This window comes from Wasmannia auropunctata, unplaced genomic scaffold (genome assembly GCF_000956235.1).
Source record: "Wasmannia auropunctata unplaced genomic scaffold, wasmannia.A_1.0 LD335900.1, whole genome shotgun sequence".
NCBI lineage: Eukaryota > Metazoa > Arthropoda > Insecta > Hymenoptera > Formicidae > Wasmannia > Wasmannia auropunctata.
This window is the reverse complement of record NW_012026990.1, coordinates 142,174-168,046: the sequence shown is the minus strand read 5'-3', so window position 1 is coordinate 168,046 and position 25,873 is coordinate 142,174. Positions and strand designations below refer to the sequence as shown.

General features: G+C 34.7%; 1 protein-coding gene across 2 annotated transcripts in view; it reads left to right on the top strand.

The window, feature by feature from the left end:
• Positions 1-25,873, top strand: part of LOC105455525 (stromelysin-3-like) — a 223,223-nt gene that overhangs the window by 68,628 nt on the left and 128,722 nt on the right. For both annotated transcript variants that reach the window (XM_011698911.1, XM_011698912.1), the window contains exons 3-4: positions 22,223-22,324; positions 23,698-23,867. In XM_011698911.1, coding sequence (XP_011697213.1) covers positions 22,223-22,324; positions 23,698-23,867 — 272 coding nt within the window. The remainder of the gene's footprint in view (positions 1-22,222; positions 22,325-23,697; positions 23,868-25,873) is intronic.

Sequence of the window (25,873 nt, the reverse complement as noted above, 5' to 3'; positions counted from 1 at the left end):
CGACGATTGAAATCAGCGCCATGTGATATAGGTACAATTTCACGTGACTTGTTTGTCGCTAAATATGAGCAACAAGCGACATCATGAATACATAGCTTTACATGCATCGCCTTGTCGTACGATTTTATCATTGCTTCCGGGGGTAGAGGTTCCGATAAGGTTTCCCGGAACCGTTCCGGTGATCCGGACTGCCTGTCTATTCGTAATTCTTCCAACTGATTTTTTAGTAGGTGTACTGCATCTGCCTTGTATTAATTTCTCTGCTAATAAGCCCATGACGAGCGTTTGATCGCGGGACGGACTTTGTGCGCGCGACATTGGAGCAGTTACGAAGATTTTCAATTCTAGGATATCCGTACTTATGCTCGAAGTCGGAAAATGTGTCGGAGGAAATAATTGTTTTTACCCCTCTATATTCCATCCACGTCAGTCTGATTCTGCTGAGTTCGGTAGAGCGGAATAACCTTCGAGTCCTCCTGGGAAGTAACTAGTAGGACTAGTATATTAACCTCGAAGTTAAAGCACTTTAAGCTTTACTGTTATGCATTAATTATCCCACCGCTGCCATCAATTGTAGATTCGCGAGAATTGTTACCTTATAAAAAAATAATTTTATTCAATAAAGTCTTACAATAATTTCTCACAGTGATTATTACTCGCGTGTTACAAGATGTGTATGCTTATAATGGACTCGACGAACTGCTGCTGCAGTCGGAGGATCCTCTATTTATACCCAAAAATTAGAGATATGGAAAATTCTAGGGCTAGCGAGTCATCGCATTATCGGAAAGGGACTTCCTTTGGTCTCCCTTTTAGTTTCAGAAAAGCATGCATTGTTATCTTAAATATTCTAAGAGCGTACATGTGTATCGCTATAAAATAAAGGAATGCTTCTAACTCTTATCCATACAAAATTCTAGGGCTAGCGAGTCATCGCATGATTATCATTTCGGAAAGGGACTTCCTTTTAATTTCAGAAAACATGCATTGTTATCTTAAAATATCCTAAGAGCGTACATATGCATAAAGTAAAGGAATGCTTCTAACTCTTATTCTAATCGAAAAAGAAAGAAAAGATACATTTTAATATCAAATAGAGGGACAATGATCACATCGTGATTTAATAGATTTATTTACTATTATTTGTGTATACTAAAATATAATAAATTCATCTATCGTTCAACTTGATTTCTCATGCATTGTAATATAATTCAATTTAATTAATTTGTACAAGTGCCATTACATGAAAAGCTTCTTTAAATAAAAAATATATTAAGATTGTCTCTTGATGAATTTAAATTTGTTTAATATTTATTTTTGTTTTTTTTTAAATTGTTTTAGAATTTTTTAATATATTCTATTTAAAACTCATTTGGGATTTTGTGAAATTGAAATCGGAATTGATAAAAGGAGAAACATTTTATTTTATAAATTTAACTTGAAGAAATTGAGGCTTATATATAATGAATAAATATTTTATTTTATTTTAGAATTTGCACAGAAATATTAAATTTTATTGGAGGATTATTAAAATTAATTCAAGTTATATTATATAATGTTATATATATTGTTTTACAAAATCTAGGAATGTTCCAATTGGTTATTTTCACGGTTAAAGCAAGAAGAAAATGGAAACGTTATGAGAGAGAAACGTTTCTATGTGTATAAGGAGAATTAGTGTGTACTCCGGAACAAATGCGCTGCTCCTTAAAGCGGATTTTAAGTTCCTTTGCTTTCTTGCTCGCGGTAAAGCGTCTCGGCGACAAGACAATACTTGCTCCATATTGTCAAGATAAAAGCAATCGTGTCTACAATCATTTCAAAAGCTAACGTACCGAATTGAAAAGTTTCAAACGTAGATTTTTAAAATAAAAATTAGTAATATAGCAAATAAATTGTATTAAATTTTAGTATACACTAATAACAATAGAAATTGTTGTGGAAATCGTGTTTCTGCCTAAATCCGACTGGATTTCACTTGACTATTTCATTCCGAGCGTCTTAGACGTTGCAGCGAATTGTTGTTTCACGCCGACGAAAGAGCGGTGAGAGATTTGGATGCACGGGGAGGAATTAGCGGCTTGCCGTGGCGAAATCTTTCGTTCTTGTTTCGCGAAACGATGTAAGATCAATGGAGGAGCTCCCCGCTACCCGCTGGCAGCGCCTCTCTATCCGTGCCTCGTCGCGGAGCGTAGAATTTAATTCCTTTCCCGGCACTATATCAGAGAGGATGTAACTGAATTTGCTGGCTTGCTCGCTCGCGGTTTCGGCGAGAAACACCGTCAGTCGACTTTATACCCCGATGCAAATTTATGCAGCGGTTTGTGGAACCATCCGTCAAGGAGAGACGTTTCTTGAATCGTCCCCGTTTAATCATCTTAATTCTTTCACTTTTTTCTTATAAAAATATTAGATAATAATTGATAATAGATGTGTAATAATAATTTGAAAAAAATTCAAACGTGATAAATAATAAAACATTAATGTATATAATTTGTTAGACGATATATTTCGGAAAATTTTTTTTGGAAAAGTCTTACATTTTGTAATTTTACATTTTTCTTTCTATTTTTGACCATATATATATTTTTACCTTATATTCTTCCGGGAGAGACTACGCTCATGGCCGACGGTGCGGTGAAGTTACGAGGTGGCTTCTCCGGCTACGACTCGCCACGAAAATTACACTCGTCCACCGAGATAGAAGGAGACAGGAAGAGCGTATTTATGCGAGTCGGACGTACATGCAGGGTGTGGTCGGCGCACCCTTGCGCGCTGCTGAATTTCCTCCCTTCGCCCTGCCTGCCGTTGCTCTTATCCTTTTGACCTTCCTCTTCTATCTCCTCCTGTCCGTCGCCAATCCTCACCTCATGCAGGCCCACGGGTTCACATGATCAGGGATTTAAAATTGTTGCAGCTCGAGCTGTAACATGAAAATGGCCTTTTCTCCTTCTAGTAAATAATAATAAAATTTTTAAACATTTGAAATATATTATAAATTGAAATAATAAATTAAGTTCGTGTATTGTAAGACGACAAGAAAAAGTTTAATGGCCCAGAAATGAGCAATAATTGATTTATAAATAAATAAACAAACTATCCTTTAATGTCAAATCATAAAAATGTATTTCGTACTTCACAGAGTCATCATCAGTTTATAGAATCAATAATTTCAAACATTGAAATTAAATAAAAGTATAGTACTGAATTAAAGTTATAAATAAATTAAAAGAATAAGAAAAAGAATAACCGAACATCATAAAAGTTTTACAAAGTTATGATTTGACATTAAAGGATATTTTATTTATTTATAAATCTATTATTGCTCGTGACCGTTAAACCTTTTCTTATTATATTATAAATATTTTAATAACACTTATTGATTTAATAACAGTTATTAATACACTATTTAAAAAAATGTTTAGAAGCTTATCTCCGAAGAATTCTTTATAAATACAATAGATTTGAATATGTTTGAAAAAGAGATAAATTAATTATGATAATGATAATGATGATTGATTTAATAATAGTTATTAATATACTATTTAAAAAAATGTTTAGAAAATTATTTTCGGAGAATTCTTTATAAATACAACATAGATTATAAGTACAATAGATTCGAATATACGTTTGAAAAAGAGCTGAAATATTTATCTAACAATAAGATGAGAGAAATGCAAATATTACCCACATATAATATATTCTTTAAAGATTGTTTTAATATGATCTAAGTATGTAATGTAAATAATGTAATCCATTTAGCTCGTGCGTTACTCAAATCCGAGCCGGTATATGCATGCGGAGATGCATCGCGCGCGCGAACTGCCTTGTCTCTGCGGTTTATCGGTGTCGCGGGAGCATGTTACACGCGGGTATTAATGGACATTTGTCGGTCGTCGAGAGAAACGGACGTGACGTCCGAACGGATCCGCGATGCAAATGAAATACCGCGATCCTGCGTGCGACTTGCGTGAGTAATTTCCGAAACGCCGTGCGAAATGCCGTGCATTTTACTTCACTCGGAGAAAATGCCGTCCCGGCCGGAGGAAGGATTACCGTCCGATCACATCGTGCACGTTTATTTTGTCCCTCTTTCGCATGTCGTGAGGGGGCGGGGAGGGGGAGCGGGGGGTTAGTTGCATCGATGCAATTTATCCGCCTCTTCCCTCCCGTCCTTCCTCTCCCTTTTCCTATCTCTGTTGTCATCTGGAATTTGCATGAAAATTTCGATCACCGCCGAGCGTTCATGCATCACGGATGAAAGTTTAATCCCTCGCGGATGACACGGCGTTCGCTGCCGGCATGGTGAAATAAAAAAGTAAAAAAAAAAGGATGGAACTTTCAGCAGTTCGTCGTTGCACATTCCGCGGTAATTTCTCGTTATTTCGCCATCAACGGCCGCTTAGTGCAATCTCTTAACAGAAACAGGATGAAGTACACGTTTGTACACACGTGAAGATGATAATTAAATTCTATTGAATATATCTAACATAAATCCGTATATATAAAATATTATATAGGAACGAAAAAAAGTTATTAAATCTTTATTGAAATTATAAAAAAAGGAAGAATTATTAGAAATAATTTATATGGAGAATTTTTGCAAATGTAATGAAATTTTTCTCGCGGTTATAAACGTTACATTTATTAGATTCATAAAAGTCGACGAAGAGAAGAAAGAGAGTAATTTTATTAAATATATCTAAATGCATGTATAAAATATTGTAGGAAAAAACTATTGTAAATTATTTGAAATTTTACAAAGAAAGAATTATTGGAAATAAGTTATATATGAAAAATTATTGCAGATATCGTTCATTTGTTACATCAACAATAATTCAAAAATTGTCATTTTTTAGTTGCTTGCAAAAAAAACAAAAGAAAAGAAGGAAAAAAAACATATTTTAAAAGAACATACTTTTATCCTTCTGCAATCACTTATTACATCAAAATTTTATTTCAAAGTAAGTTTTAATATTATAATTTTAATAATTCAGAATATTGAAATTTTCTGGAAAATTTTATTTTTTGAATTACGTCTTTATTTTGACAAACGAGAGATATAACGAACCGTTTCCTTCTTGCGGTATCAAACGTTATATTTATTTGATTCATAAAAGTCGATAAATCCAAGATTAATGGAGAGTATAAATTTTATTAAATATGTCTAAGTCTGTATATAAAATATTATAGGAACGAATCATGAAACCTTATTGAAATTTTACAAGGAAAGAATTATTGGAAATAATTTATATGTAAAGAATTATTGTAGATATAATGAAACGTTTTCCTCTCGTGATACCAGACGTTATATTTATTAGATTCATAAATGTCGACGCGATCCGCGATTAATGGTGGAAGATGATTAACAGCCGAAATATTTAAGGGACTGTCGTTTTCGTCCGCGGCGAAATTTCATTCGGGTGGGATAGAATGAGACGCGAGAGAATCGAGGGTATATTTTACTGCGGTATTTGTCACGCACCTCTGACTTGGCAGTCAGAATATTTCCCGGCTTTGCGAACTGGCGCAATGTTGCGCCATAAATTAGCGCCGGTCGAGACGTATGGATATGCTAATCGATAGTGTATCGCGTGGCGCGTGGAAATTTCTCATTTCGCGAGCTGATAGCTGGGCGCTTTTGTTTCCGCGACGATGCCGTTCAATGGACTTCACATGCGGACGGAAGCATCTGAATTGGTTGTCGAAAATTCGTTTAATAAAGACGCTCGACGCGGAATTTCACGGCTATCGAAATCGTCGCTCGTCATTTTCGCCATTCACCGGAATTCCGAACACGCGGACGTTCCCTTGACGCGACGCAAAGTCGCGTGTGATTTGCGTAAATTCAACGGGGAAATGGATTTATTGAAGTTTTTGCTTCACGTGGAAAATATTGTAGACTGTCGATCTTTCTTCGCCGCGAGAAATTAATGGAACGCTGTAAATCGCCGCGTAGCTGCGGGAATAGATTGCGGATTAAATTAATTTTACACGCGTCAATGTTGAAGCCAGATAATTATATTTTAAGCGGAACACTTAATACACATTTTGTATATATAGCCTGCATGGTATAATTTTAAAATTAAAAATTGTCTCCTTTTAAACTTAAGTATTTTACACTGTCTAATTATTAAAAAATTATTTGACGAATAAAAGAATTGAGCCAAAGTTTTATGCTAAACATCAGTTTCACAATTTATTTTATACCATTTTGTATTATTAAACATTTCCACAATGTAATTTAATTTAAAAACATTGCAAGTTATTTCTCTTTGAAAGAATATCTTTTTCACCAGAGAATTGAATTAAATTCAATTTTTTAGTTATAGGAATTTAAATTTAATTTCGGGGAACTGCTGGGGAAGAGCTAATTTTACGTTCTATGAAAATTTTACGTAATGTACGAGGATCCTCTTACTTTTATTTTATTCGAGAAAATATTCAAGCATCTTTGAATCCTGGTATCAGGTTTCTCGCTCGAACGCGCTATCACTGTGTCGATTGTCAAATAAAGATGACGGTGTCGTCGTGCCCGGCATTTATTCCCGCTTCCTGCAAGATGCAAAAGATTTAAAGAACCTACGCGACATTGGAAGAGCTTCCCGGAATTTCTGAGGACCCACGGGAACGTGATCGGCATTGGAGATTCGGGACATTTCCATGAAAACTTTCTCATTTATCGCGTCCGAGAAAAACGTCATTGATATAAAACATTTATCTCCTTGAATATATTTTAAATTATCTCAAGAATTGGATGTAGAAAATTTGGAACAATGAATTTAAAAGGAAAGTTGAGAAAATAAGATACCTATATTATTTCGAATTTAAAAAGTAATTCTCTATAATTAGCTGAGAAATTTATTTTATGTTAAATTTCGTTTCAGTTAATGTCGATTCATTTAATTTGTTAAATATGCGAACAATTGAATGAAAGATTTAATCAAGTGGAAATTGTGTGTTAGAAAAGTTTAGAGGAGTTGTTTAATGCAAGGTGATGGACAGGCCGAGTCGCAGCAGTGTCGAAATGTTAACTTCAGCAAGCAATTCGCTTCTCGGATATATATACACTCGACGATCCATAGACTGCAGGCGTTCCCCCTGGGCTTCGGTCGATTAATTGTCACTGTCCGCCTACAACAGGCAACTTCGCGTCGATTAACTTCCTCTCCTCTTAAGTTACGTATACTTACGATGTGCATCGAGCGTAATGGTCCCCAGGTCAACAGGCAGATGCATGACGAAGTGACGCAGCGATGTGTTTAGCGTGCTACATTTATTGCCCGGAATGTCGCGAATAATCATTCTAAAAAGGAATAAAAATATATCTGCATGTGCCTGTGAGAGTAACGAAAAGAGAATTTATAAAATATTTTATGTTTTATAAAAAAAATGTTTAATCTAATTTATAAGAGAATTCGTAAAGGTTTTTTTTACGTATTTATAAAAATTAAAAATGTACAAAAGTTTTTATTTTCTTAGAGAGTTCAAAATCTTCAATTTGGATTTTCCATTTTTATGTTTTATAAAAAAATTTTAAATCTAATTTACAAGAAAATTCGTAAAGATTTCTTTACAAATTTATAAAAATTAAAAATGTATAAAAGTCTCTATTTTGTCAAGAGAAATTAAAATTAATCTTTAATTTGAATTTTTTGGAAAGATTTTTAGTTTCAATCATAAATCCTTAGAAAGTATTTGTTTATGTATACTGAAATGTATACTAAAAATATAATGGAATGAGAGAAATCTTTTTTTTTACGTAAATTATGCATTTGATTTTGGTGAAATTACGTTTATATTTTGCGAAAATAGCAGAACCGAGATTGAGAGAATTGCGATTAGGATGTGTTTTTTTGATTCTGAACAATTTTTGATTAACCCGATAATTAAGGACGAATAATAACGACGGTTAAAGTACATTTGGAAGCGCGTTATCACGCTCCCGTAATGGACTATTATTTTCAACGAGCCGCGGCGAGTACGGGCAAATATTTTAAAAGCACTCTCTCGCTGCACTGCTGTGTGAGCGAGCATCTGTTTGACATACAGTGGCGGAGAAAGCGGCCACGCGCGTTGTAACGAAGGGCCAGTTTTAATTTTGTGATAATACCCGCCCGTATATAATACACGAGACCGGCAGTTCATATCGCTGGCCATAACAATAAGCCGATAGGGAATTTGCAAGGCAGAAGACCCGTGAAGCTCGAGCGATGACGCACGAGCGTACGTTATCGATTATCAACAAATATTTATTGCAGCTATAAACGAAATTATGAAGTAAAGTTATATCGTTATTATTCGAAAATGTGGGACGTGCTGTTAAAATGACAACTGCGAAACTTCGCCGGAAGAGAGAGAAATCATCGTTTCGAATCGCATCATTTTGAAATTTCACATTTATAAAAATCATTTCAATCGTTTCAATCGGATCGTAATTTCTGTTATTTCGGATTTCCGTTGATAAGTACCATTTTCAGTATCATGAATGCAAACGTTTGAATAAAACGTTTTGACAGGGGGAGGAGGGAGGAGGAGGGAGGAGTGGATTCCGTACAATGTTATACCCGGCGTAAACGCAGCGACGAAAAACGGTGGGATCACGCGATTAGGTTTGTTGCTTTAGGATCGTGTTGCTGAGGAAACGACGTCGTGGTTAGTACACGGAGCTTCAACCAGAGCGGCAGATGGTGCAGCCTAAACAGCGACAAATGTTCAACCGCACGTCCTGCTGCTGTCTTTCAAGCAACGCGCCGATGTTACTCCAAACAAAACTTTTAAACATCACTCGCAGATCCCCGTGTTAATAATTCTCTGAGTTAAATGCGTACACTTGCCTTTCCAGCTTAATTATTTCTTCCGCATAACATCACTCGCGCGAAAAATATCCTTTATAATGTCCATTAGCGAAATTTCGAGATTTACGAGAGGCAGAGAAACAAACGTAATTGTTGCGCGAATCATATGAGAAGATTACCGTGCCATATGTGGCAGAGGCAAAAGAGTTTATTTGGCGCAAAACGGTGCGATTAGCGCGCTGATCCTTCTTTTTTTTTAGGGGGGTTATTGACTTTTTTCCTCGCGTAGTTATTCCACCCACGTTTTGTTTACCGTACCACCGAATGCTTGCGTAACCGGAAACGGACCGCTGACTGCGCGATCGACAACGGATACGGAAAGAGAGAGAGAGAAAGAGACCAGGGGCCATGACCAAAATGCAAATTCGCGTGCATTCGCATGCACGCGTTAAATCACAGTTGTCGTCGATTTTTTATCTGAGTTTTATTTTACGAAGATGTGTACAAGCTGTTTCTGAAAGATCTCTATAAATTTCTGTAAACTGTGTATACGGCAGTAGTAAAGACGCACATAATTTATATATGTATGAATAAACGCAGAGAATGTTTCTCTTAAACATTACGTACAATTTCGAATTCTATTTTAAAAGCCATCTAAGAGTCCGGCCGACGATATAAAGGCAACTCAAATAAAATCCGAGAATCACCCTCTCGTGTTTGATCTTCCGGTGAGAATGGGACCGTCGCGGACCGGCAACGACGGTGAGGATCGAGAAAGGCATCGAGGACATCGAGGGCAAACCGGAAACCGGGTCAACGAGGTCAAGTGGCCGGCCGGCTGATCGAATTGGTACTCGTTAAAAGACTTTAATACGCGAAACTGCAGCGACACGAGACAACGGAGAAACGTTCAACGGACGCTTGCTGTCAAAAGTTCTCGTCTTTTTCTTTCTCTCTCTTCTTTTTCTCTTTGCATTTCGTTCAGTCTCCATTTCTCTCTCTTGTTTTCTGCGTACATATAGACACACTTTGCATTCACCTGCTCGCAAAAGCGCGAGTGCGGTGCTCGTTAACTGAAGCATCCGACCGCGATGATATTGCGGCAAATCGCAACAACCTTACACCACTCGAAATTGCGGCTTATTACGACGACACGTTGCGCTTATTTATATATAGTGCTACACGCCAGATGTACATATAGGTATGTATATACATGTTTGAAAATTTTTCTCTGAACCTCGGGAAATATCTTGCGCTCAGAAATCTAAATGCGTTATCCACATAGATTTAAGCGAAAAGAAGTGAGAAAGTATTCAGACTTTACTTACAATAAGGAGAATCTTCAATAAATTATAAGAAAAATTAAATTAATCATATAGCAAATATATTAAAAGTTGGGATGGTTATAGAATTATATTTGAGCTGTAATGAATAGTAGCAGTAACTTCAGCCGCGGCACGGAACACCTATGTAATAAAGTTCCCTCCGTTGTCGATTAAGGCTTGGAAATCGAGGCATACTTTTTACAAGTTTTTTTTTGTAAAAGTTTCGGAAACTCTAGATTATGATTTCCAAATCGAACGTAATTGATAAAATAATTCTTCTGAGTGAAGATACGCTTTTTCTTTATCTAGATTTTTATAGCAATCCATACATTTTCAATCGCGTTAACATGAAGAGATTATGAAAATCAGTATTTTGTAAAAATTTTATATATCCTATATTTATTGTGTTTTATCCAGTTATAACACAATAACTAAACCGAACTGAAATCTAACTTTCAAAGCATTTTAGCCTAATGTATTGCTAATATTAACATATAAAAATTTTACTCATACGACCTCTATTAACAGAATTATGAATAACACGCTCTTATGCCACTGACTGTATCACGCGTTTAGCGCAACTTACTGTACTTATTTTATTTCGCTGATTTTTTCTTCCCTCGGAATTTTCCTCGAATCGAATTACAGCTCGCGGTTAAATTTAGCACCTCCTGCCGGACCTCCAGAGTTCAATCGATATTAACCCAGCTCATTATTTATGATTGAATTTTCCCCGCAGTGAACTTGCCTGTGCTCCATAAATTTTATTGTCCCGGGGAACCTCGAAAATTAATCTTCCCGGAGTTATCGATTCGCGTGGTGGTCGCGTCACGCGTTTTGTGCTTTGCTTTTATCGCCAATTTCTTTTCGCCGCGCCATCGCCATCGGGGTCGCCGCATTTCTCCGCGGTTTCTTCATTAGCCGTGGCTCGCGCAATAAAATGCAACAGCACTGTCTCGACCCGGCCGCGCCGTCTTTACTGCATTCTACATATATCTCGAAAATGTATCCGGGCGATCGTAAATATATTCATAAAAGATGTTCATAACGGTACATTACATACTACTAGTTGAATCTCGATAACTCGAATCTCAAGGAAACAGTTAAACTCTTCGAGTTATAAAATTTTCTACTTATCGAAATTTGAGTAAAAGATGGTTAACATATGAAAATTTGATTTACGGAGGCTTTGTATGAGAGTTTATAATTTTCCAATTATAATGGCTTTTAGAGGAAAAAAATTCAATATTTGACAGTTTATTAATTTATTATTAACAGAATTATTTATTGCATACATATAATAAATGTAATCATAAAACAAATACTAAGTTATTATTCATGGTTACACATAGCTATAACTTCGAATTATAGTCGCAGCGACAATAGAAGTTCGACTTATAGAGGCGAACTTCGACTTGTAGAGGTCTGGCTACTTTAAATTCGAAATTGCAGAAGTAAAATAATACATCTGACAAATAATTCGAATTAAAATATGTTTTAATTCGATTTATACAGGTTTTCTGCAGTGGAGCGGAAGGTAATGAACAAAATTTTCGTCTTATAGAGCTTTTCAAGTTGTAGATGAGGTTCGAGTTATCGAGGTTTGATTGTACATACATTTGTTCTAAAATACATTTTAACGATGTTAATGTAATTTAATAACATGATTTTGCAGCGCCGGTTATACATATTGCCCTCCCAATGTCCACATCCGTGCATATACACGCTGCGCCATTTGATTTTTGAGCCGCATAATAAAAACGGACGATAAAATTATTATAGACTTCTCCAAATGAGGAAAAATGACGATGCTCCCATTTTTTTCTCAAGCAATTTCTTTCATGTTTCAATATTGCCGATTGCCATGTGGAATTACAATTGTCATTAATGTAAATCAATAAATGTTTCAAAGAAATATGCAATCGACAATATCGAAACATGAAAGAAATTGCTTGGAAAATAAATGGGAACACCGTCATTTTTCCTTATTTGGAGAAATCTATAATTTTATCGTTCGTTTTATTACGCGGCTCAAAAATCAAATGGCGCAGCGTGTATATGCACGGATGTGGACATTGGGAGGGCAATATGTATAACCGGCGTGCAGACGATTAGCTCGACGCGCGATCGACTTTTATACGGACGCTTCCGCTTCGGTAGCCTTTTACCGTCCCGTTTTTCCGCTCGTGTACCACGTCGTTTGCCATCCCGTCGTTTACCGGAAGCACACGGACGTCAAAAGTCACGCCAGGAGCACCACGGCGCGGTGAATAGGTTGAGGAAACATCGCCCTTACGGTTCAACTGCAGCGTTGATGCGAAGTCGCGCAGGAAGCGCAGTGCAGCGCCGCGCGCGACTTTAAGAGATGAAGAAAAATCAAACTGCAAGTTTGACTCCTCCATTAATGGACCTGTTAACCTTGAAAATCGTAGATCGGAACACGACCAATTCCTGCATTCTCCCCCCCCCCCTCTCTCTCTTTCTCTCTCTCTCTTTCTCTTTCTATTTACATTGCGTGAATCATATTTCTCTCTAAAAATACATTATTTATAAACGGCGAATGTAATCGGTAAATGATATTATTTATTATAGCCGATGTGTAACCGCAAGGTAAATTTATGAAATATTAATTTTAAAATGTTTTAATAAGTTTCGCAAAATATTAATGTATTTGTTGTATCAATTTAAACAAAATCCTTTTCATAACGTGCTTTACAGGTCACGAATTTTCATATAAACATATTTATTGTAACAACAAACTCCCGCGCGCCCAAATGCGGAATATAAATTATAAAATATTAATTATACAGAATATCCGTTAGTTCTCCTCCCTCTGCCTTTCACCGAATATTAAACATATATATTTTCCATTATAATTTAAATGAGCAATCCTATCATGCACGGGCTATTAATTTTAAAATTAATGTATATCTATTATGTATGCAATATTTAGTAAGCATACAACGAATATTAATTATCATTAAATAAAATTCGACATTACAGATCTGTAATTTGCTCTCCACCGGACTGTAATGTCACTAAAATTTGACACGTTTTTGCCCCCGTTCGACCGCCTCCCCTTCCTCCTTTCCTCCATCTTAGAAACGCGGAAGGCCAAACGAGATGAATGGTCGGACGACATCAAAGAGGCGAACGTTTTCCTTCTGCACGCCCACGTGCGGATATATGCATGCGCGCGTATACACTCTGTCTTAGGTACAAAGGCGAGAAACTTTTCCAAGAGGCGTCCTATCATCCGACCGCGACTGTGCATCTCGAGACTATTGTGTTCTGCCGTCATGAGTAAAGTAACTGACGTACACGTTCCTAACACGTTCGCGAGAAAGCCGCGAGACCGGAGTTGCGGAAGAGAGAAAGGAGACAAAATCTCATCGTCGCTTTTGCAATTTTGCACCCATTATGGCCGTGTGACCGCGATAAAAATATATTTTGAAATTGATGTACCTTCACGACTCGCTACTGTGACCGCGTTTCTGCTATGAAATTAAAAAAGGAGCAATATAATCGTATTAATACAATAATTATTAAGGATGCAACAAAAATATGCAATGGAATTTTCGATTCAGGGGGTCGATTGTGTAAATCGAAGCAAAGTGAAAATTACAAAAATAAGCAAATTCACTAGATGTTGGCTAATAAAATTAAAAATATCCTAGTGAATTTGCTCACTTTTGTAACTTTCACTTTATTCCAAGATACACAATCAACTAGGGATGAGTATTGATAAGAATGACATCGATATTTGACATCAATGTCAACATCGAAACTTATTATCGATATTTGATGATCATCGGTTATAAAACATTGATATTTTTTAAATATTGACGTTTTTTTATTTTTTAAAAATAACATTTAATTTGTAATGTATAAGAAATTTATTTGAAAATATATTTAATCAAAGTACATAAACATTTATGTTAATAGAATAGAAAGATAAAATATTTAATAATGTAATTCTCTTTTAATACTTAATAATACAGGGAGGGATTAACACTAGCTATATTTAAAGCTAATCGTTGTATGTCATATATAAAATAAATTCAAGAATAATTGACTACAATTGGTCAATTTCTTACGGCTCAATTACTTACACCTATTATAAATTAGGACTTATGTAGTCTTTACTTTAACAGCAAATTCGATTAGACGCGCTAGTGCGTATTCAGTACACATTAAAATCGTTGTACACAAATTAACGTACGAAATGTATGTTTAATATCAATATAGAAACGATTAAATCGCGAAATTCTTAATAGTACTTTACAATTTTATTCGATAAAATATGTATTGAACATTATTCGAGATATTTTATTTTTACATTTATACTTAGAACAATGTAACTGAATTCGATGTCAATAAATTATACGCAAAATTCGAAACAACTAAGACAAGACATCGATGTATGCCGCATGAAAACCTGTGACGTCAATGGCAAAATATTGGAACATCAATAAGTGAATATCGAAGAATCAGAGCGAAGAAAATTTAAAGCTTATTAAAATACAACAGAATATTATTCGTTCAATCAAATTGAATAGTAATAATCATGCAACAGTTCAATATTTGAAAAAACATCGATGATTTTTGCTCATCCCTACAATCAACCCCCTCTGCTTATATCTTTGGAGATATCGAAAGTAAAAATATTTTGATTATCATTTTTGTAGATCTTTATTAATTTTTCTCAAATTTTCGAAGAAGCAAGTTAGATCGTCATTTGAATTGTTGCATGATTATTACCATTTAATTTGATTGAACGAATAATATTCTGCTGTATTTTTATAAGCGCTTTTTTCCTTCGCTCTGCCGAAGATCTTTGACGTGCATCGCGTTCTTTGTGTCGAGCGTCAAAGATGATCCAAGCGTGTCCATTCGAGGAACGCGTTCCTCCCCCTTCCCCTTCGGGAAAGAGATTCTTCTTTCTACTGTCAGCGCTATCGCGGAAGCCGTGACCGAGTTCCTTCAACCGCGCCGCGAGGTTTTCTTTTTACCGCGACTCCGATAAGCGCAACTCCGCGATGCCAGGATCGTAACAAACGGCGTGACCTTGCCCTTTTGTTCGGCGGCTTCGGGGTTCATTGGTGCCGCCGATAACGTTTCTAATGGGAGAGGGCGCGAACTTATGTGTCGCCTTTAATTCATCTTTCGCCAGTCGTTTCACGACTTACCATTACGATCTCATGCAGCCGCTGTGATCTCATCGCGGCGATGATGAATCGCCACGTTGCAATTTGCCCGCGCATAGAGACAGCTTAATTGTTGCAAGTTGATAATCGAAATATTTTTACTTTCAATATTTTTTATACTTAAACGTTCATTTTTTTCCTTTGTATACTTATATTAACTTATACTTGCGCGCATGAGAAAAAAAAATTGAGTCTATACGAGAAGTGTAATCGCGTGAATCGTCTCCTCGCGTTAAAGAGACACATCGACGGCGCGGCGTTTAAGCCCGACGCGATGGGCAGAAGGGAGGCTAGAAGGGGGAGTGTCTCTCTCCGAAAATATCTCTTTGTTTGAGACATTCCTCGATATATTTTATCCGCCTTAAATGGCGGCGCGAGCAAGCAGTGACGTGGTTCGCGGTGCAACCGGTTCTCCAAAGCAAAGGGGATCTCCGCGAACAATGCGGGAGAAATCTTGCGTGCTCGATGACCAAACACGGCCTAAGTCCAACGGGCACCCTCCGCGGGCCGCCTGATGCGTGTCTCCCTTCGTGGGACGACACACGTGCGTGTTCGCGCGTTCGCAAGCCGCTCTATATGGCCTCGGCGAAACATACGCGGGCTGGCGAGGAACGCGTAATGCGCCGTAAAAGATACTTTACGACCGAGGTAGTTAGGACGATCCAGTTTGAATTGAAGAAACATACACGGTCTAGAACGATAGGAAGCGCATTGATTTAATATACCACTGAATTTTTGTAAATTTAGTAGTATGTATACATATACATTTTAGTAGTGTATACATCAAGAAAAAAATATAGTTGGAATACCATAATTTACTATAATTTATAGTGAATTTTGGGAACGCTATAAAATTATAATTAATTTAACCAGGCAAATTATAGCTGCTTTAACAATGCATTATGGTTATACATTATGATTGATATTATTATTTTTCCGTTTACTTATTTTTTAGTTATTATTAACGCGTTATTATTACAATATAAATAGTAAGCATGTTTAGATAATAAATGTTAGATAATAAATGTTTAGATAATAGTTATATACTTACTACAATTGCAGTTGCATTTACTACATAAAAATATTTATTTCATTTGTCTTATACAAATCTTGATTTTATTATATTAATATTTGAAATTATTATAATTTAAGTAGTAAAATTTTTGCAAATTTGGTAGGACTATACATATAAGGTTATTATTACTAACACTACAGTAATAATAACTATAAAAATAGTGCTCCTAACCATAATTTTTTTACCATGCAATTATAGTCACAAATACAAAATATTTTTCTCTCAGTGTACAGTAATATATTGACAATTTAATTAGAGAAATAGTTTCGTAGGAATAATATATTTATAAAGTTTATATTAAACTTTTGAAAATAATAGGTATTTATTTTTATATTACTGGTAGTTTCAGAAATAAGTTTGGGAGAATAATAATATAATAACTAATAATATATATCCATGTAATAAATTTACTGAGTAGCGAGATGACTACGCTGTCTGCTTCTGGTAATATTATCTTGTCTGGCCCTTTTAGTTATCGTTGATCCGTAATTATCTTCCGATAATATGATAACAAAATATGAGAATCTAGGAACGGAAGAGCGCGATAAGTGAAGACAAGAATACTCTCTTGCAAAAGGTTTTCAAGTGAAATATTTATAAAATGAAACGTTTCTTTCACAAGCGATCAGAATCTTTATTTCTAGTAACGCTAAAACGAAAAACAGAATTAATTGTGTAGCATTAATTTTAATTTCAATTAATTTAAATTTAAATTTAAATTTAATTTTTGTTTTTGGTGTGATAAAAACTCTTGTTATTATAGATTTTTACTAAAATTAAAAGAAATTATAGAATTAGTCACTGTGTTAAAAATATTATTAATAACAAATTTTTTTAAACACAGTGTGTAATTCTTTAATTTTTTTTAATTTCAGTAAAAATTTATACTTTTGAAACAATGTAATTGTAAAATATTTTGCCTGTGGATCTTACATTTTTATATTCACTAAAATTTTTTATACAAAAGAAATTGGTTTTAAAAAGTATCGTTTCTGCTAGATTGTAAATTTTCAATATCATGAATATTTTATGAGAAACTCTTATACAAGACAGTTTCTTGGCTTATATTTTCTTGGCGCACTTTTTATTATCAAGCTATAAATATCATTTTTCATACGTATAGATATATATATGCGTTTGGACAGATAAAATTGAAACGTCTAAAAGCAGACAGATTGAATGGAGAAGGGGGATCAAACATCAATCGTCCTAATGACATTCTGTGATTTCAAAGACTCTTTTGTCGAGGACATCGGAGAATATCGCATTTATCGTTGGTACTTGAAAGGTTTTACAAATGCGCGAAGACAAGCGAAATTGTCCGCGTCGTTTGTTTCCGGCAATTTTTCACGAATCGAAAATGTTCTCCATAAATTCATCTGAGAAATTTCGTTAGAGAGAATTCAAAATTCCCTGAAAATTATAGAGATAAATTTGTTGTCATTGCCGCAATTGAGTTTTAAGGAGAACATAGCCTGTATATTTTTTAAAATAATTTAAATTTTATTAATTAATAATTAAGAGAATGCTGAAAGGTCGGAAATTACCGACATTTGCATTCTAAGTAATAACTCCAAAACGACTGAACGGATTTGAAAACGCTTTTACAGGATTGAAATTGAGATCAAATGTAAACGCGCGAATTATAAATTTGTAGTAAAAACGAAAAAATATTAAAAAATTACCTTTTTTCCGTATCGTAGAGCAATCATAACCTGACGTAAACATTTCATTGATACAAAAGTTCTGTAGCTCATATGTACAAAAAAAGTAATTCGCGCGAATCGGAATACTTGCACGAATAATACAAGACCTTTGGAGCAACAATTGGAAGCGTAGAAAAACAATTATTACTTAGAATGCAATTTGTGGTAATTCGTACGCTCGGCTAAAGTAAAGACAGCAAAAATTGCGTCTGGCAGTAAGTGTCGGATTTTCCAAGAGATGGCACTTTAATAAGTTAGATAAGGACATTCCACGTGTTTGAGTGAGACCAAAAGATATTGTAAGAAGTTCATTTAGAGATACTACTGACACTGAAGAGTCTGCTTTATCGACCTTGTACAAATTTGGCCGACCTTTCAGCATCCTCTTAAAAGAGAAAGAGACTATTCGACTAAATTATGTTTTAATAACGTTAGCTAAAGTTAAGAGGTCAGCACTACAAAATTTTTATTTGCGAAAAAATCAAAAATATACAATAAATTGTATTTGAGAATATATACTTTTTTAATCTTTCAGTCAATTTATTAATTATTTAGATGAAGTAATACTAATTAAAATTATTATTATAGTTCAGCAAGTTATAAATTGTTTCGCGCTTTTCTTGCTTGCCCGTAATATCGAACGTTCTTTCGCCAAGAACAATTTCCTTTTAATCGTTTTTCTTACCTTCCTCCTCTTCTTTTTCCTTTCGCCGAAAATCGGAACAGTACGCGAGCCTGAACTTCTTTATTTCCTGGCACGAATCGGAATTCGTTCCCGTAGCGGGCGACGGCGCGGCGGCAGTCGGGAACAAGACGCTTCCTTCGTCTGGAGCGATACTCGAGGAACCCCTAAAGATAGCGACACCCCGCCACGTGTTGGCTAACAGACTTCCGACCATTTCGTCATCTCAACGGACGCTTTCCGCGAAATTTGCGGCGATTTTAGTACGCCACTAATCCGCGAAATTACGTCCACCGTTTCTTCTTTTTGCACTTCAGGCGCGAGAAATATTCATTCAATTTGGAAAATGAAATTGAAGATTTACAATTCTTACATTATAAAAACCTCCAAAAATGGATTTTCTGTAAAGAAAAGACCATAAAAGTCGAATCTCTACAACTCAAAAACCTCTATTAGACGAAAATTTTGTTCATTCTGCTTCACTGCAGAAAACCTCTATAAATCGAAATAAAACCTACCTTAACTCGAAAGATTTGTCAGATATTTAGCTGTATTATTATACCTCTGCAACTCGAATTTAAAGTAGCCAGACCTCTAAATTGAAGTTCACTTCTATAAGTCGAACTTCTATTGCCATTACCTCTATAATTCGAAGTTGTAGCTATGTGTAACCATGAGTTATAGCCCGATATTTTGTTTTATGATTACATTTATTATATGTATGCAATAAATAATTCATTATCAAATATTAATTTTTTTTCCTTTAAAAGTCATTATAATCGGAAAATTATACTCTTGTTTAACAAAGCCTCCGTAAGTCGAATTTTCATATGTTAACCCTTTTTTACTCAAACTTCGATAAGTCGAAAACTCTATAACTCGAAGAGTTTTTCTCTTTCCTTGAGATTCGAGTTATTGAGGTTTGACTGTAGAACTATATAATTGTTTAAAAAATAAACAGGTTCTTCAAAGATAGATTGTTCAAAGATAAGTTTTTATAAAATATAAATTTAAAACTTACTTAAGTATATAATATTAAACAATTAACAATAATTACTCTCAAGATTAATTTAGAGATATAGAATGGAAATTTATAGAGATATAGAAATTAGAGATATAGAGTGGAAATTTATATTTTGAATTATTCAGAAATCTTTCTCTTTGTCTCTTATTTATAAACATAATTGGAACATAATTTTAAAATTGTTATTAAAATTATTATTTTTAAAATTATTTTATATTATTCAGAATTAATTTATTATAGATTGTTCATATATATTTGATTGAATTTTTGTAATTATATATTAAAATTCTTCTATTCAAAGAGGTATTTGAATAATTTAATATTATTCTGGATACAATATCAATGGGGGATATAATTCGATAGCAGGCTAGGCGTGTTCTAATTAATTTCTCGAGTCAATACTCACGTAAATATCTACGCTCCCACAAGTTTAGCATATGCACCGTGTTTAGCCGGTGTACAACAGTTCACGTACAATATTACACTTACATATTGCGTAACATGATATATGGTAAACCTCCGTAAACCCTATATAGTCTTTCCCCATCTCGCGGCCTATAATTTAACGTTTACGGCCGTGCGCGAAATAACGATCTAAAAAGAATGTTTAACGCGAAATAACTGACCGTGACTCGATATGAGAATGAACGTTTATGTCTTGTGAATTTCCACGGATTTATGGTCTTTCACTTCTCCCTCGCACATTCTATCCTGAAAACTATCTGCAATTTCGCATTATTTTAAGTATAAAAAAGAGACTATTCGACAAAATTATGCTTTAATAACGTTAGCTAAAGCTAAGAGGTCAGCACTACAAAATTTTTATTCGCGAATAAATCAATTGCCAAAAATATATAATAAATTGTTTTTGAGAATACATACTTTTTTAATCTTTAAGCCAATATTTTATACATTGTTTAGATGAAGTAAAACAAAATTTCACGTTTATTATTCTACTAGTATTTTCATCGGACCTTTTGGCCAATGCATGTTTGTTAAACGGAAAAAGTAATGAAAAAAAATTGACACACTAGTGAAAGGTTAATAAAACAAAACTAGTTTTATGAAAAAGTTCGAAAAATATTTTTCCTTTCGCAATTTCGAGTGGCGCTGAACGTTTTTGTCGCACCACTTGGTTACCACAATTTTTATACCCGATATACACGGATAAATCGATACAGTTAAGCGCAAATAAGCACTTAATTCATATTTGCACGCACATATCCGTGATACGCAAACGTATATTATCCGGAATTACATAATGCACGTTTTATCCTCGTTACGGTAACGATCTCGTGTCGCAAAATAATTTCCACCCCGATCTGTTCGCGTTTTCGCGCTCGTTAGTCAGCGTGAAAAAAAAAAGAGAAGAAAGGATTTTGCCGTGATTTCCATCAACATGCGATTCGATGAATTGTCGTGCTAGTCAACGAAGAATCAATCGAAAAAAAAGAAAGGAAAAACAGAGAGCGAGTGAGATTATATTCTGTAATAATCAGCGCCGCATGCGCGATCTGATAATGTGTACACATACTTACTGAACTATTTCTCATTAGGTCGGTCGGCAGGTAATCATGGTAATGTGCATAAATTAACAGCCTGCCGCACGAGAACATGGAGTGGTTGTAAATTTGCGAACACGTCCTACGGTTAAATTCACTTTTCAATGTCGGAGTATAGTATTAGATTTCCGGCATTAAATTACGAGTAAATTATAAGAACATTTCATAGATTTCTTAACGAAAGTATAGCATTTTGCTTTGTGTATCATTGATAACGAGACCGATTTTGATGATTGATTATATGTAAAAATATAAATTTTATATATAAGATCTTGTTGAAGATCTTATATAAAAGAACTTTTGAGAGAAGGGGGGAAATATATTCTTTTATATAAGATCTAATTTTTTAATTGTGTCATGACATAAGTCATTGCAATAAGGATGTAAATTTTGAATCTATTTATTGTAGTAAAACGATGTGTGTGCGTGTATATTTTAAACATCTTGAAGCAAATATTTTAAAATTATCGATACATAAGAAATGTTTAACATTTAAAATACACAACGAAAAACAAAATGATTCCTTTACTATATAAATTTCTCAATTATATGCGTATATTATTATTAGTAATCCAATCATATATTATATTAATAATAACTTGATAATATATATTATGTTAATAATCTCAAAATAAATCGGTATCTCACTAATAGCCACTATAATAATATTATATAAGATTATATATTATGTATCTTATACATAATATGTTATAATACATATATAATATATTATTTTTATACATATATATTATATATCTTGTACATAATTGTGTATATGAGAACGTTTATCTTCTGCATTTATTTAATATTGTTGAATCTAACAATTTCTTTTCTCTGTTGCAGCAAAATTACCTGATGAGATTTGGTTACTTACCTCCGACTGATCTCGAGACAGGAAATCTGCGGATGGAGGGTCAACTCAGGGACGCTATAAAAAATCTGCAGGTAAGCAAAATTATGATATAGAGAGAGATAGGAGTTCATCGCGCGCGGTGCGCGTGCTGAAACAAACAAGCCATGTAACAATTTAATTTATCTCAATGTTATTATTTTGAATATGAAATATTTTCTTCCTACGTTTTGCATTGATTTTTCTATTGCAATTTGCATGTACAATCTTAAAATTTTAATTAAAACCATTTGTTTAATTCTATATGTTTTTAAATGAAATTTAATTGCGTATCTACTTTCATAATTTCGCTTAGATTAATTATTATTTTCGCTGCAATTTACGTAATATAATGCATTTTGAAGTAACGCGAGAACTTTACTGCAGAGATAAGAGAGAGGAGGAGGAGGAGGGAGAGAGAGAGAGAGAGAGAGAGAGAGAGTGTGTGTGTATGTGTGAGTTCACTGTGAGATCAACATAGAATTTCTTTATTCCGCGAGAGTGTTCATCTCGAGAACGCGATTCCCCGGAAGCTGGCGCGAATCGATGGGAATTTCCCGTCGAAAGAGAAATAGGAAAATGGGGCAAATGTCCTAAGGGATCTCGTCGAATTCCGTCGTATATCCTCCTTCATTCTCCATTCTCATGTAAATCTTCATTGAGCGAACGCGCGCGAGCCGGCATTCTTACTATTTTTACCTCGCAAATGTCTGCATAACCTAACCATTGTCTGAGAGCGATAGGAAGCCGAGTAGATCCGCTGATCGAAGGGATCAAACTCGAACGCGAAATGAAACGCATCGGAATGCCTCGGACATTCTAATCTCGGGTCTAAAGCCCGGGTTCCAGCCGTAGACTATCATCTCTCGATGGTTTTATCGATAATCGCGTTTGTCAGATTCCGGACGCTTCCTGGTTGAAATGCTCGAAAGCGTTTATCTCTGTTCAGAAAGATAAAAAAAGGATCTTCTCATTGTCAGATCGACTGGAGGAAGCGATTACCTATGTTTCCGGGAAATATTACGCAAACGATAGAAAAAGATACTTACTTGAGATATCGATTAGAATAGTGAGACATAGATTCATTAATAATTATTCGATACTTTTCTAGAAAAAACACGTTTTATTAAATTTTATACGAAGAGAACAATGAAAAAGAAGAAAAATATTAATTTTTAATATATATATTTTTATATTTTTCATTTTGATTTATAATAATTTTATGGAAAATAGAAGAAGTTATTTACAAAAGAATGATTGTTGCAAATAATTAGATTGAAAATTTTTAGCATCTTTCGATTTGTTTTTTAATATTGATTGTAGATAACACACGTATGAAATGAATGGAAATTTTCAATTTGTAATATTTCTTCTTTTAGAAATTTGTCTTTAAAATAAGTATTATTTAAAATATATTTCAAATTTTCAGAAATTCGGTGGTATTCCCGTGACGGGTGAGATCGATGAGGCGACAAAGAAATTAATGAAAGCCAGGAGATGCGGATTACCGGATCAGCCAGATGCCAGATTCGCCAAGACGAGGCATAAACGTTTCACCATCCACGGACAACAGTGGCCATATCGAAATCTCACCTGGAGGTAAGTACACCTTGTTATATTAGGAATAGGATAATCTTACAATTAGTACAGTAGAATAGAATATTGCTGGAACAGTAAAATACATCCCGACATAAATCGGGACAAAGCGAGACTCAAGTAAAATACTATCTTTTTAACTAAATGTGTTGACTGCAACATAAATATTAAAAAAAAAAACGTAAGAGAGACGTGTTTGAGAGATGCTAAAGAATGTTGGGATAATATATAGTAATATAGATATAATGTTGATAATGCTGTCATAAAAAATAACTTGTTTTCCTCGTGTTTGCAATATTAATTTAGTTTCTTTATTATATACTGAGCTTCTGTCTTTTCAAGAACATACAGATTTTTCGTAATCATCTGACAGTATATAATCGTATTTTTACGATTGACTTACTAAATTCTTTTTAAATCTCAATCTCTATTATAAAAATCGTTGTCTCCGTTTTTACTCGAGAAAATCGAGAACAAAGTCGTGACACGTTTACCTTCGGTTGAAAATCGTTACTCAAGAATCCGTATAATTTCGTCGACGAGGACGACGCATTCGCGAACGAGTTGCAAGTCACGCGTTGCCGAGAACGCGGCGCGGCGCGGCGGTGCGTTTTTCACGGTTGCAGGCGGCGAAAACCGTCGCGGACGGATTTATTCGCGGCGCGGCTCGTCGCGCGAAGAACGATAATAATATCCCTCTCCGCGTTTTCTCGACACAACGATAACTCATCCGTGAGGGGTACCTGTTGGTCTCCTCGTGCCGCTCTAAACAGGATGTCTGGCCCAGCTTAATTGCGAGCTTCCTCGTGTCGGGACCTCGCCCCGCATTAACGCACTAACCCGACTCGGAAATGCCATTGACATTGTTGGTACCCGGCCAGCTGGCGAGACTTCTTATATGACCCCTCTCGCAAATTGTAGAACGACGAAAATGCCGCTTGCGCGAGCATATATTTTCTTGAAGAAGATTAGAAACGCTTTAACACCGCCAAATTGGTATTTACACGCTCTTCTCTCTTGACGCGCGACTCTCCGTCATTGAAACACACCATGCTAACTTTAATATACGCTTGAGCCTTCAAGAATACATACCTTTAATTTTTAACATATAACACTTTTCTAGTTTAATTTTTTAAATGAAACGTTTTCTCAGAAATTTGTATATAGTCTACGCGAAAAATATTATTCACTTCGGTAAACATTTATTTTAATATTCAGTCAATATTTATTAATGTTTTATTGCTATGACGTTTTCGAAAAATATACAAATCAAGAAGTACAAAAATAAAATCTGTAAAATATAACACTTTCTCATTTATTTAATTGAAAAATTTGAAAAAAAGCCAAACATGTATGTACTGATTATTTAATAATCAATATATTTGCGCGTGGTAATTTAAATTTATTAATAAATACCCAAGTGCTAATTGATTATTTTTCTTATTACCTGATTGAAGACTCAATTATTTTTAATTAATGTTTGCGAATAAATATATTGAAGTTATTAAATGTCAACGATAAAACAGATCTCTGTTGACTTGCATCATGCCGGTACCGCAGAGAACTAACGGATTCGCGTTGATACGAAGAACAGCTGCAGTATCGGCAGTATGTTCGGATGCATCATGTGGCACCCTCTAGCAATTAACTGATAGGCGTGATATTATTGATTCATTGTTAAATCGCATTAATTAAACAAATTAAACAATTATCGAATTATGAAATAATTTACATTTACATTAATTTGTCAGAATCATTTATGCCATATTTATTCATTTATTATATATATCATTGTAATATTTCATTTTTATTTTTACACACAAATTTGCCTTTATAATTTTTTTATTAAGGGGATCCTAAACCCGAGATCAAACTCCAAAAATTCGCTGTTTTATCGACGATTTGTGAGTATGTATGCGTGCGATATTGATGTAGTAGTGTGTAGTGATGTGTTCATATTTACTACCATATCGATATCTCACGCACACATCAGATCGGAAGAGCACACG